This window comes from Sinohyriopsis cumingii, chromosome 5, assembly GCF_028554795.1.
Source record: "Sinohyriopsis cumingii isolate HCF-2022 chromosome 5, ASM2855479v2, whole genome shotgun sequence".
Classification (NCBI taxonomy): Eukaryota; Metazoa; Mollusca; class Bivalvia; order Unionida; family Unionidae; genus Sinohyriopsis; species Sinohyriopsis cumingii.
The window spans coordinates 145,895,204-145,908,063 of record NC_142965.1 but is presented as its reverse complement, the minus strand read 5'-3'; the positions used below and the strand labels follow the sequence as shown (position 1 = coordinate 145,908,063).

The 12,860-nt window shown below is 33.2% G+C and overlaps 1 protein-coding gene across 1 annotated transcript in view; it reads left to right on the top strand.

Annotated features, from left to right (window-relative positions):
- LOC149800411 (C2 domain-containing protein 3-like) overlaps positions 1–12,860 on the top strand; it is a 132,578-nt gene that overhangs the window by 32,895 nt on the left and 86,823 nt on the right. The window contains exons 8-13 of the mRNA XM_089960050.1: positions 557–686; positions 2,597–2,719; positions 3,033–3,128; positions 3,597–3,888; positions 10,034–10,232; positions 12,350–12,468. Of these exons, the coding sequence (XP_089816176.1) occupies positions 557–686; positions 2,597–2,719; positions 3,033–3,128; positions 3,597–3,888; positions 10,034–10,232; positions 12,350–12,468 (959 nt within the window). The remainder of the gene's footprint in view (positions 1–556; positions 687–2,596; positions 2,720–3,032; positions 3,129–3,596; positions 3,889–10,033; positions 10,233–12,349; positions 12,469–12,860) is intronic.

Below are 12,860 nucleotides of genomic sequence, written 5' to 3'. Positions count from 1 at the left end.
ATTTTAGCAAGCTTTTTTTTCTAAATTTATGACATTTTAAGAATCATAGAATTTAAAATTAGCATTTTTTGATCAGAAAAGAAATTGCCAATGGAGCTCACACAGTTTTAAGAGAAAAACGGCAAAAAACAAGACAAAGGCATATTGTTTATTGATAAAATATTGCATCAAATATAAATGGCTGAAGTAGGCTGTCTTCTCTTATAAGATAGAAAATCATGAACAAAAGTTGAATCAGAACCGATCTACGCTGTAACTTGTGATAGATTAACAGAAGAAATACTTATGGACTAATCATTTTAGGAGTAATCTTTTTTTTTTTTAAAGTTTACAAGTTCTTATCATTGATTTGTTTTTTGTTAAACTATTCACACATACATTCAACCAGATGCTTTTTTAATAAATACCACTGCTCACCTATCCTTGAGTACGTTGTATAGAAATAACTTTCTAACCATATATTTAAGTTGCATGGGTTTGTTTAAAACTCAGTCTGTTCAAGGATTTTATGTACCTTACTGCAATTTGAGCTAAATTTTTGTATCTGATTTTGCAGAAGTTCAACAGGGAATTTTCTGAATGAAGTGCTTATGGCAGGAAAGCTACTTGAATCTAGTGAGAATGGGAATTTGGATGAGCAGGCAGTAGACTTGATGTTTGGAAACAGTTTTATGGATGACATCAGGGTAATTACTGTGCATATCAGTTTGGTTTGGAAAAAAAGGGAAAACATGACATTTTGTATAAAGAATGACATGTATTTAAATACTTGTATAATTAAGATGAGGCACAATAAATGTATTTTTTTTTCTTCAGAATTTTGAAGCAGCATTCTTTGCACTTAGTGTAAAATGAAACTGTTCTCAGTACAAAAATCTCTGATCTTTTTATGTTAGCGCTTGTCTAGTAGTTAGTGAAAATAATTATTGGTAAATGGTGGAAATTATCGTTTTTTTTCTTTTTGTGATTATTTCTTCATTGTCTGTCTTCATTATTTTCAGTTGGTATTTTTGCATTACTTTCCTATATTGACCTACAAAGAAATATTTTATAATGATATTAATTAGGATAGTTCATCCAAAGATACATGATTTAAATAATATTGTAAGGTTTTTGGAAAAGGATATCTAAAAGAAAAGAATACGATTTCAGTAATAATATGAATCCTTTTTTGTTTTTAAAGTATAAGTTTTCACAAAGTACAAGCTTTCACATAGTACCAGGTTTCATATTTCATAAAGTACCAGCTTTCACATAGTACCAGGTTTCATATTTCATAAAGTACCAGCTTTCATGAAGTACTAGTTTTCATAAAGTATCAGTTTTTATGAAGTACCAGTTTTAATAACGTACCAATTTTCATGAAGTACTAGTTCTCATAAAGTACCATATGGTCTTAATCTAAGAAACAGAAAAAGTGCGTTAGCTATGTAATGAGTTGTTTATAAAAAAAAGACATTTGCCCAACTTGTATGCTCAGTTATAGATAAAGGTTAGTCACACAATACAAATTTTATTTTTATATATATATATATATATATATATATATATATATATATATATATATATATATTCATAGACAAAAGCCAACACACAATACTGATTAAATATACATAACATTTACTCTGAACCAGCTATTTAAAACACAAGGAAAAACTCACCATCTGTGATATAAATAGATCTCCCATACCCAGCAGAGATATATTCATCTATGATATAAACTGAACTCCCTTACCAATCAAAACTTATCTATGATATAAATAGAACTCCCTTACCAATCAAAACATATCTGTGATATAAATTGAACTCTTTTACCTATCAAAACATATCTATGATATATATAGCACTCCCTTACCAATCAAAACATATCTATGATATAAATAGAACTCCCTTAACAATCAAAACATATCTATGATATAAACAGAACTCCCTTACACAGTCAAAACATGTGATATAAATAGAACTCTTTTACCCAGCCAAAACATGTCTATAATATAAACAGAACTCCCTTACACAGTCAAAACATGTGAGATAATAGAACTCTCTTACCCAGCCGAAACATGTCTGTAATATAAACAGAACTCCCTTACACAGTCAAAACATGTGATATAAATAGAACTCTCTTACCCAGCCGAAACATGTCTATAATATAAACAGAACTCACTTACACAGTCAAAACATGTGATATAAATAGAACTCATTTACCCTGCAGAGACATCAACTCAATAAAATGGATACCTAGAATATACACAGCTACATTTTGTTCTGAGTATGCATAAAGAACGAGGTTCATGTGATGGTGTTGAGGACACCAGGCTGAGGTATTCCACTCCACTACTCGATCAGATCAGAGGTGTAATGTAGTTTTGTTTTACGCTGCATGAATGGAAATCAAAGCAAATTGGAATTATTCAAATCTCGATTCAGGACAAGAATATCAGTGCCAGAAAATCATTGAAAAGACCTTGTTAGTTTCAGTCTATCTGTATTATAGGCGAATATGGTTTGAACACACATTTCTATCACCAGATCAACTGTATAAGATTAAATTTAATGAAATACTTTTAGTACATGATTGCTGCTGTCTTCATTCCAGCATGTAAAAACTGTGTATGGCAGTCCAGGTTCCAGCATCTCCAGTGCTGTGGATCTAGCTAGTGACCCAGGGGACCCAATACATAGCGAATCTTTAATTCATGATCTCTTCTACAAAAACCTGGTAAGTATTTTGATTTCATATATCCTTGGAGATGTGTTCATGCAAGCTGTCTGTGTTCATAAAAAACTCATCAGAAGCGCTAAAAGCTGTTAAGTTTTGACGACCTCTTGCATGTTTAAGAAATCAGCTGATATAAGTTGTCTGAAAAATTCAATCAAAGAAAGAAAATATAAATTTTTAAATGTTTATACAGTGAAAGTTACAAGTAATAGTTTTCTTTTCTTCCTTACATTTGTTAAAAAGATGCCAGAAATATTAAATGGAGCCAGACAATTTCAATTTATTTTGTATGTAAGTATTATTTGTATTTCAGGTGAGTGAGACCAGTGACATGAGTGGTGAAGAAGCAGGTGCCAAGGCAACTAAAGCAGATGTCAATATGTCTTCAGTGGAAGATCCTGATAACATTGTATGAAGTCTTTATTTCTTACCTTTAGAAAATGTAATTCACTCAAAATAGCCAGTTTCATTCATTCTCCTTGAACACGTTAAAATTCTACCTTAGCTTCTGTTGATAAATAAAAACAATGTTATTTGCTGAAATGTGAGTTCTTATAGCACATGGTCATGGAATACACACATAAGTCTGCCCAGGCCTGGTGTTGTAGTAACTCCAGGTCTCATCACAGATTCTGATTTTAATTCCAGTATGTTTACATTCCCTGACTTAAAATACAATTGGAATTAGAAACATGTCATAAATGTCCATCATTTTTGTTTTCCACTCTAAACAAAGTATGCTAAATTTGTCAACAACAGAAGTCATGCTTGACACTCTAACCATAAAATATGTACACAGTAATTTCTCGGTCTTTATAATTATTCGCCTTATTATGGAGTTGTTTTATGTAATGTTTGGTCACTTGATATTTTATAGCGTCCACCCTCAAGGGGATCATCTATGTCTAGTCTTTTGAATTTTCCTGAGCCAGAACCTAGGCCCAAGAAGGAAAAAAGTGCAACCAAAGTTATTGTGAAAAGAAAATCTCGAGCAAAGGTAAAGAAAAGGACAACAAAGAGAAGAAGAAGTTCAAAGTCACGATCACGAAACAGTGGTAGTGATCTCAGTGAGGCAGAACAGCTTAGTGTACCAAGTAGTCCGAGGTCAGAGACCTCCCGGGTGTCTTTTGACATGGTTCCATCTGATGCTGAGGAGCCTCCTTTGAAAGGTAAGTTTAAATATTTGTGGCTCATATTTCTTAATGTTTTTTTGTTGTAAATGCTTTATACCAGCCAATAATGAGTTTGCTGTCCCATTTCCTGTCCCTAACCCATTCTGGGCCCATTTTCTGTCCCAAACCCTAACTCTTTCTGGGCCCATTTCCTGTCCCAAACCCAAACCTTAACCCTTTCTTGGCCCATTTCCTGTCCCAAACTCAAACCTTAACCCTTTTCTTGGAACATTTCCTGACCCAAATCCTAACCCTAACCATTTCTGGGCCCATTTCCTGACCCGTATCCTAACCCTAACCATTTCTGGGCCCATTTCCTGACCCAAACCCTAACCCATACCATTTCTGGGCCCATTTCCTGACCCAAACCTAAACTCTAACTCTTTCTGCTCATTCCCTGATCAAATTTCTAACTCTACCCCTTTCTGGGCCCATTTCCTGACAATGGACAGACTAAACTGATTCGCTTTCCCTTTTCTGAAGGTATGTGTTATTATAGTGTATTTTAACTGTAAATGCCAAAAAAGTCCATTTTAAATCAAAATAGTTGATTTCATGGACTATTTATGTCATTCTAATGAATTGTTACATTATAAACATTCATTTGTCCTGGGAGATATTTATGATAAAGGAAAATAGTACAGAAAGTGTTGAATTCATTGTTCACAATCTTTTCTACTGTTTTTTTTTTTTACCTGCAGCAATATTCGTTGAGATTGAAATAATAGTCAGAAGATTGAAACTGTTCCCATAAATACCATGCATTTGATGTGGACATTTACTGCAAGTATTTGTGTTTTGGCTTGAAAAGTACTGTTGATCATGATGTTTTCTTTATTTCATTATTGTTGGACAGTGGACAAATTTAAGCAGTTGAGTTGATATCATGAGTATAATGAAAATAACATAGATGAAAAGTAGTTTGGATGATAAGCATAGCACAGATGCAATGTATGTATTTCTCATACAGATGGCATCCTAATTTTATATTTTTCTTGACACAGTCATTTAAAGTTTTTCATAATTAATAGTGAGACCTTCTGCCTCACTTGCTTGGGCCCTCATTTCCTGCAGGTAAGGGGCACATAACCAAAATGTTTCAACTGTAGATCCAGCCCAGGAGATTCACAGCAAAAGGGTGTACTCAGTAGACATGAGAATTTTTGGTCCAGAAATGTTCATGCCCTTTAACATTGATTTTTGCCATGTGTTTCATGGATCATGTACATAATGCTCTTTCAAAGGAATATGGATGTATCAGGATCCAGATAAAGTGAATAAAGGTACATTGACTTAACTATATAAAAAAAAGACTCATTACTGAAATAATACTGAACCCGTGCATGACCAGTATGATTTGTATTATAAGGTTTCACTATTTAAGCAGATAATTTAGTGATTAAAATTTTTCAACTAAGTGTCATGGAATTATTGACCTTATTGGATTGGTGATTTGCATATTTAAATTAATCAGCTCCAGGTTACAGAAAACAATAAATAATCATAATCTTACATGACGTAAGTTTTTTTGGCATAATTTATTTTCTTGGACTTTTAACCTTTTTAACAAGAGTATAAATCTGGCTTAGAAGAAATCATGACATTAATCGCAATGACTAAAACTGGGAAATATTTAACACCAGAATATATTGAAACTGCATTTAGAACTTGGATTAATCAGGGCTCAGGAAAATCACTCATCCAATTGTCCTGTTTTTGTGAAAATTGGCTGCTGAGTAAATCTTAACAACATTCAGTCCCAGGGCTAGGTAGAAGCGTATTTGCATGTTGAGTAAATCTGAGTTCATTTTTTGCCCATAACATAATTCAGTATCTCAACATTTAGCATGCATCGATTGTAGATTACTCTTACCTAATTTGCCTGTTTGTTATCAGTCTTCATGATGTCACAAAGAAAGCAGACTTCTTTTTATACACCAGTACTCAGTGTAAACTTGATACTAAAATGGGTAGAAATCATGAAGATATTATGTTGCAGTTTTAGACTTAGCCCTCAATTTCTGAATGGTGTATACATTCCCGGTTACGTTTTAAAGTAATTTTAGTGTCAATGTCTGACCGCTGAGAATGTCACACTTTTTTTATTTATAAATCTGATAAAATTGTGTTAAACTGGCCCCAGGTCACCAATATTTTCAATACTTAAGCTTTTTAGATACAGTGTCTTGTCAAAGAGAGGATGCCAGCAGATAGTTCTATAAGTATGCAATTACTTTTTATAAAAATGTTGCCAACTTATATTTGGAAAAAGCATTTTAACATTTTAAGTCAGGGGGCTCTCTACAGATAAGACGAACTTCTGAGAGAGTGACAGGTATATGGTGAAGATGTTTGCAATTGCAACATGCACTATGGGGAGTAGTTTGGCATACATCTCTGTTTCTTTCATGTACTGTGGCATAAATTCCTTTGGATATTGTACATGATCTGTGCACACATGTAACCAAATGACTGCTCCCATGTGCTGAAAAATCCCCAGCCTGAATATTCTAAAGTACATTACCTTTAGCTGCAGTTAATAAAATAGGCAAAATGAATTTTGCCAGACTAGACATACAGACTTCTGAAAATGCAGTGAGTGAATTACAAAATATATATGCGGGAGGTTGCATGTTTGAACCCTCGCCCAATCATACCAAAGACTTATAAAAATGGTGCTAGCTTGACTTGGCCCTCAGCATTAAGAGGTTAGTGTTATGACTGGTCAGCCTGGTTTCAGGATAATGTGGCTGGTTGGGACATGATGCTACATGTCTGCAGCATGATGCCTTAGTGTGAGACATCACTATAAACCTGTCACACTGCAGACATCATAGTGATATGATATAATTGTTAAAACTACGTTGAAAATCCCCTCCCCCCACACATGAAAATAAAGGTAATTAAAATTTCTTTTAACAATACCTAAGATGTGCAATGTCTTTTTTAAATAGCCAGTATAATCAGTGAGGAAAACCTGAGAAATTCTTTTTCTTTAAAAAATCTAACCATATGCAAAATAAGAAACTGTAGAGCACCACATTTAAGGACTTCCAGATAATTTTTCACAATGGATACCATTGTAATCCATTTATAAAGCGCTTAATGTTGAGTCAGCAGGTGATTGGTCAGAATTTAATTGGGATCATGACCTAGAAAGTTTCAAGTCTTTTGGCCAGTCAGAATTTTTTATTTATGTTCACCCTTGAATATCTCTCTAGAAAGGAGAGTTGACTAAAATGGATATTGTTAGGGTTACTGCAATAGCTGGAAATTGAGATGGATGGAATTTTTCTTTCAGATGCTAGTTATTGATATTTTCTTGTGATAAGTAATTACACACTTATATAAATATCTGCTGACAATGTATTAATAAAGTGTTTTGAAAGAAAACCAAACACACTTCACATTGTCCTACATCATACAATGTGGATACTCTATATCTTTTAACTTCTCACATATCTGATTCTTAAAGGTGTATGATTACATATTAGAATGGGAAATCTCACATATTTAACTCTTAAAGGTATATGATTGCTCATTGCATGGGAACTCTCACATATCTAACTCTTAATGGTGTATGATTACATATTAGAATGGGAAATCTCACATATTTAACTCTTAAAGGTATATGATTGCTCATTGCATGGGAAATGTCACATATCTAACTCTTAAAGATGTATGATTGCTCATTAGAATGGGAAATCTCACGTATTTAACTCTTAAAGGTATATGATTGCTCATTTCATGGGAAATCTCACATATCTAACTCTTAAAGGTGTATGATTGCTCATTAGAATGGGAAATCTCATATATCTAACTCTTAAAGGTGTATGATTGCTCATTGTAATGGGAAATCTCACATATCTAACTCTTAAAGATGTATGATTGCTCATTGCAATGGAAAATCTCATAGATCTAACTCTTATAGGTGTATGATTGCTCATTACAATGGGAAATCTCACATATATAACTCTTAAAGGTGTATGATTGCTCATTGCAATGGGAAATCTCACAGATCTAACTCTTATATGTGTATGATTGCTCATTGCAATGGGAAATCTCACATATCTAACTCTTAAAGGTGTATGATTGCTCATTAGAATGGGAAATCTCATATATCTAACTCTTAAAGGTGTATGATTGCTCATTGTAATGGGAAATCTCACATATCTAACTCTTAAAGATGTATGATTGCTCATTGCAATGGAAAATCTCATAGATCTAACTCTTATAGGTGTATGATTGCTCATTACAATGGGAAATCTCACATATCTAACTCTTAAAGGTGTATGATTGCTCATTGCAATGGGAAATCTCACAGATCTAACTCTTATATTTGTATGATTGCTCATTGCAATGGGAAATCTCACATATCTAACTCTTAAAGGTGTATGATTGCTCATTAGAATGGGAAATCTCACATATTTAACTCTTAAAGGTGTATGATTGCTCATTGCATGGGAAATCTCACATATCTAACTCCTAAAGATGTATGATTGCTCATTAGAATCGGAAGTTTCACATATTTAACTCTTAAAGGTATATGATTGCTCATTGCATGGGAAGTCTCACATATCTAACTCTTAATGGTGTATGATTGCTCATTAGAATGGGAAATCTCACATATTTAACTCTTAAAGGTATATGATTGCTCATTGCATGGGAAATCTCACATATCTAACTCTTAAAGATGTATGATTGCTCATTAGAATGGGAAATCTCACATATCTAACTCTTAAAGGTGTATGATTGCTTATTGCAATGGGAAATCTCATATATCTAACTCTTCTAGGTGTATGATTGCTCATTGCAATGGGAAATCTCATATATCTAACTCTTCTAGGTGTATGATTGCTCATTGCAATGGGAAATCTCACATATCTAACTCTTAAAGGTGTATGATTGCTCATTGCAATGGGAAATCTCACAGATCTAACTCTTACATGTGTGTGATTGCTCATTGCAATGGGAAATCTCACATATCTAACTCTTAAAGGTGTATGATTGCTCATTAGAATGGGAAATCTCACATATTTAACTCTTAAAGGTGTATGATTGCTCATTGCATGGGAAATCTCACATATCTAACTCCTAAAGATGTATGATTGCTCATTAGAATCGGAAGTTTCACATATTTAACTCTTAAAGGTATATGATTGCTCATTGCATGGGAAATCTCACATATCTAACTCTTAATGGTGTATGATTGCTCATTAGAATGGGAAATCTCACATATTTAACTCTTAAAGGTATATGATTGCTCATTGCATGGGAAATCTCACATATCTAACTCTTAAAGATGTATGATTGCTCATTAGAATGGGAAATCTCACATATCTAACTCTTAAAGGTGTATGATTGCTTATTGCAATGGGAAATCTCATATATCTAACTCTTCTAGGTGTATGATTGCTCATTGCAATGGGAAATCTCATATATCTAACTCTTCTAGGTGTATGATTGCTCATTGCAATGGGAAATCTCACATATCTAACTCTTAAAGGTGTATGATTGCTCATTGCAATGGGAAATCTCACAGATCTAACTCTTACATGTGTGTGATTGCTCATTGCAATGGGAAATCTCACATATCTAACTCTTAAAGGTGTATGATTGCTCATTAGAATGGGAAATCTCACATATTTAACTCTTTCAGGTATATGATTGCTCATTGCATGGAAAATCTCGCATATCTAACTCTTAAGGGTGTATGATTGCTCATTGCAATGGGAAATTTTAACATGACACCTGTATCACAGAAAAGTGTCACTGTAAACATGAATACTACTAAGAGATCAAGGCAATGTGTACAACTACAATTTATCAAGTTAAAATCTTGTCACTTAATGTTTATCAAAGAGCGCAATATATTAAAACAGTGTTTTAATGGTTCTTACCCATTTTAGTCAAAGTGTTTTCATTGGTTCTGATGCACTTTAATATGAAATTTGCACAATGTTTCTGCATTTCTTCAAATAAGAGCGAAAGCAGTGTAGTTGAGAAGTGTACTGTGTTTAGCCTGGCAAGGACCGGAACAGGTAACTCTTTCATCTCACTTATTCAGGGCTTAGAAGAAAGAAAAAATGCAGTTAATATACATAAAGTAGACAGCACCCTTAAAAATGGTTGTTTCATGCAGATTCCAAAAAGAAGACATCTGATGGCTTAAGTATAGAGAGATTAACACTACTGGGCAGGGTTCATGTGGCCAGGATAACCATTGATAGTTTACACCTTGACAGGATGACCGAGTTAGACTCTTCCCTTGAAAGGAAAAAGTCTAAGACCAGATGTGGAGCAAAGCCTCCAAAACCTTCTCCAAAGGTGAAAAAGAAGCGGTAAGCACACTTTAAAGAGAACTCTTGTTCTTTCAGCAATATTGATTCATGGAAAAGGAATTGGGGTGTTATGTTTAATTAAAATAGAATTGATTTCCTGATCACACAAAGTATTTTTAATTTAATATTTCCTTGTCCATGTTAAAATAATACTTGAAAGAAGTAAAATAGCTTTAGTCTTGGACATATTTTGAGAAAGTTTACAAAACGTCATGTATTGGGCTAAACCCCAAACAGCAAGATGTATTGGATGCATACAAATTCAGGAGTAGAATGCACTCTGTCCATGATGAAAACTCTGTCCATGATGAAAACTGACCATGACGAAAACTCTGACCATGATGAAAACTGACCATGATGAAAATCTGTAAAGCTAGGTACATTGCATATGTTGTCCAGTCTCAAAATTTTATTTTGAACAATTTTGATAAAATATTAAATTATCAGATACTTCATCAGATGGCTTGATAGTTGGGCAAGTTGATTTAACACATAAAATCTAAATCAAAATAAAATGTAATTGTGTACTCAAAAGAAATTGTAAGAATCACTTGCCCCTGACTAAAATTATGTAGACCCCAAAGGAAATTGTTAGAATCACTTGCCCTGACTAACATTATGTAGACCCCAAAGGAGCATATTTTTCAACATTAATTTTGACACAACCTTGAAATTGCTATACTTCAAAAAAATGTAAACTATAAAAATGTTTTAAATTGGCTAATATTTGTATGTTTTGTTGACTCTCAAAAAAATGTGTTGAAAAAAAAATTGTGTTACTTTGTGAAAATTTAGATTCTGTTTGATCAGAAAAAAACTAGTGCCCCGTAGCAAAATGTTTATGCTTTACAGTGTTTTCTTTTATCTGACTTCATTTGTTCACTCAGATTGGATTCCTTTTCACATAAAGCAATGTTTAAATCCTGATGTCTACCAGGGTCCTCTTTACTGTTTGGATCGGTTGTGTTGATGATCATGAGCATTTGATGTGTTTTATACTTTTGATATTGTTCATCATTCATGTGGTGCTGTAGAGAGTTCACAACTGACATAATTTTCAAAATTTCTGAATGTTCATCTGTGGAATTCTTGATAATTGTGGCATGTAGCTCAGTTTGGATTCCTGTGTATTTTCAGATGTGTCTTAAGGTTGATTAACTGTCAGTGTATTTCGTCATGTATGTAGGTTGATTAACTGTCAGTGTATTTTGTCATGTATGTAGGTTGATCTATGTCAGTGTATTTTGTCATGTATGTAGGTTGATCTACTGTCAGCATATAATTTGGATACATGTAATAGATTAACTTTCTGAATGCTGCAAAAATCATAAAAATTTCAAAGTTGAAAACTGCGATGACAATGGAGATTGTGGGTGTTTTTTTATAACCCTTTATTCATTAAGAATAATAGCTTTCATAATTATTTTGTATCATAATTCAGTGAATGCATCACAGTTGCAGACAAGACCTTCTCTCTATTGCAATCAGGCTATTTGATTTTCTGTGTACTTAAACTTGAAAACAACCAGAATGGGATCTATAAAACATATTATTTCAAAAAACAAAGATTTTCTGCTTGTGAAATTCACTATCATTGAAACTGTTTACATTGGTGAGTTGGAATCAGTTTAGTGATTGTGTAGAGAGGAATTTTAATTAAAAGCTTTGCTGTGATACTTGAAACCTACATTGTTGTTGTTATGCACCTTGGAGACAATGTTTTAAAATATATTTTACCTCCTTGTTTTGAACTTTATACACTTTTTTCTTCTATGGCTTTTCTTTGTTGACATTTTTTTAATCACTGTCACACAGTTGGAAGGATAAAAGGTAACAGTGACTTAAGAGTATTGCACCATGAGCAAATGCTATCCTCTCATTACACACTGACACTATCTCCCTAAATTTACATATCCCCATATGCTGATCGTTATCTGGGCACAGAGATACATACAATGCCCCTCGAACAGCTTAACCAAGGTTTAACACTGTCTTAGGATATGTGAACAGGAGTCAAACTGTATCTGCTTAGTACTGTTTTTAATTTATTTCTTTATCAAAGTCAGTTTATGCACTGTTTAAATCTAATTTGTATATTGATGTTTCTGATTTCACAGGTGTACATACTTCATCGAGTATCAGTTTCCTGTAGTTGCGGTGTCACGAGACAAATATACACCCAATGCCATGGCCACAGAAGTTATGAGGGCTGTTTCACACAATGTTAAGAACAATGGTAGATATTCTAGCTCTACATAATTTCTAAGTTATAAATGCTTTGATATTCTTATGAATGGCAGGACCACAAAGTAGGTTGGCCTAAATAGTTTGGGATGTGACTGAACACAGTCATGATAACCTTGATGTAAACTAAAAATGTACTTGTTGACTCTTATTTTTGTCAGAGAGAATGTGAATAATATTTCCTAATAAAATGGTGACAAAGCTAAGAGGATGAAAAGGAAGACTTTTACAGGCTAAAACTTGTATATAACAGGGAAAGAAAATATTATTTTTTGTTTTTGTTTTGTAAAAAAAATTATCACATAAATTCATTCTGTATTTACAATTTCCTATATTGTATGTATTTTTAAAAGTCCTATTTATACTTCATGCAAGACAAATAAA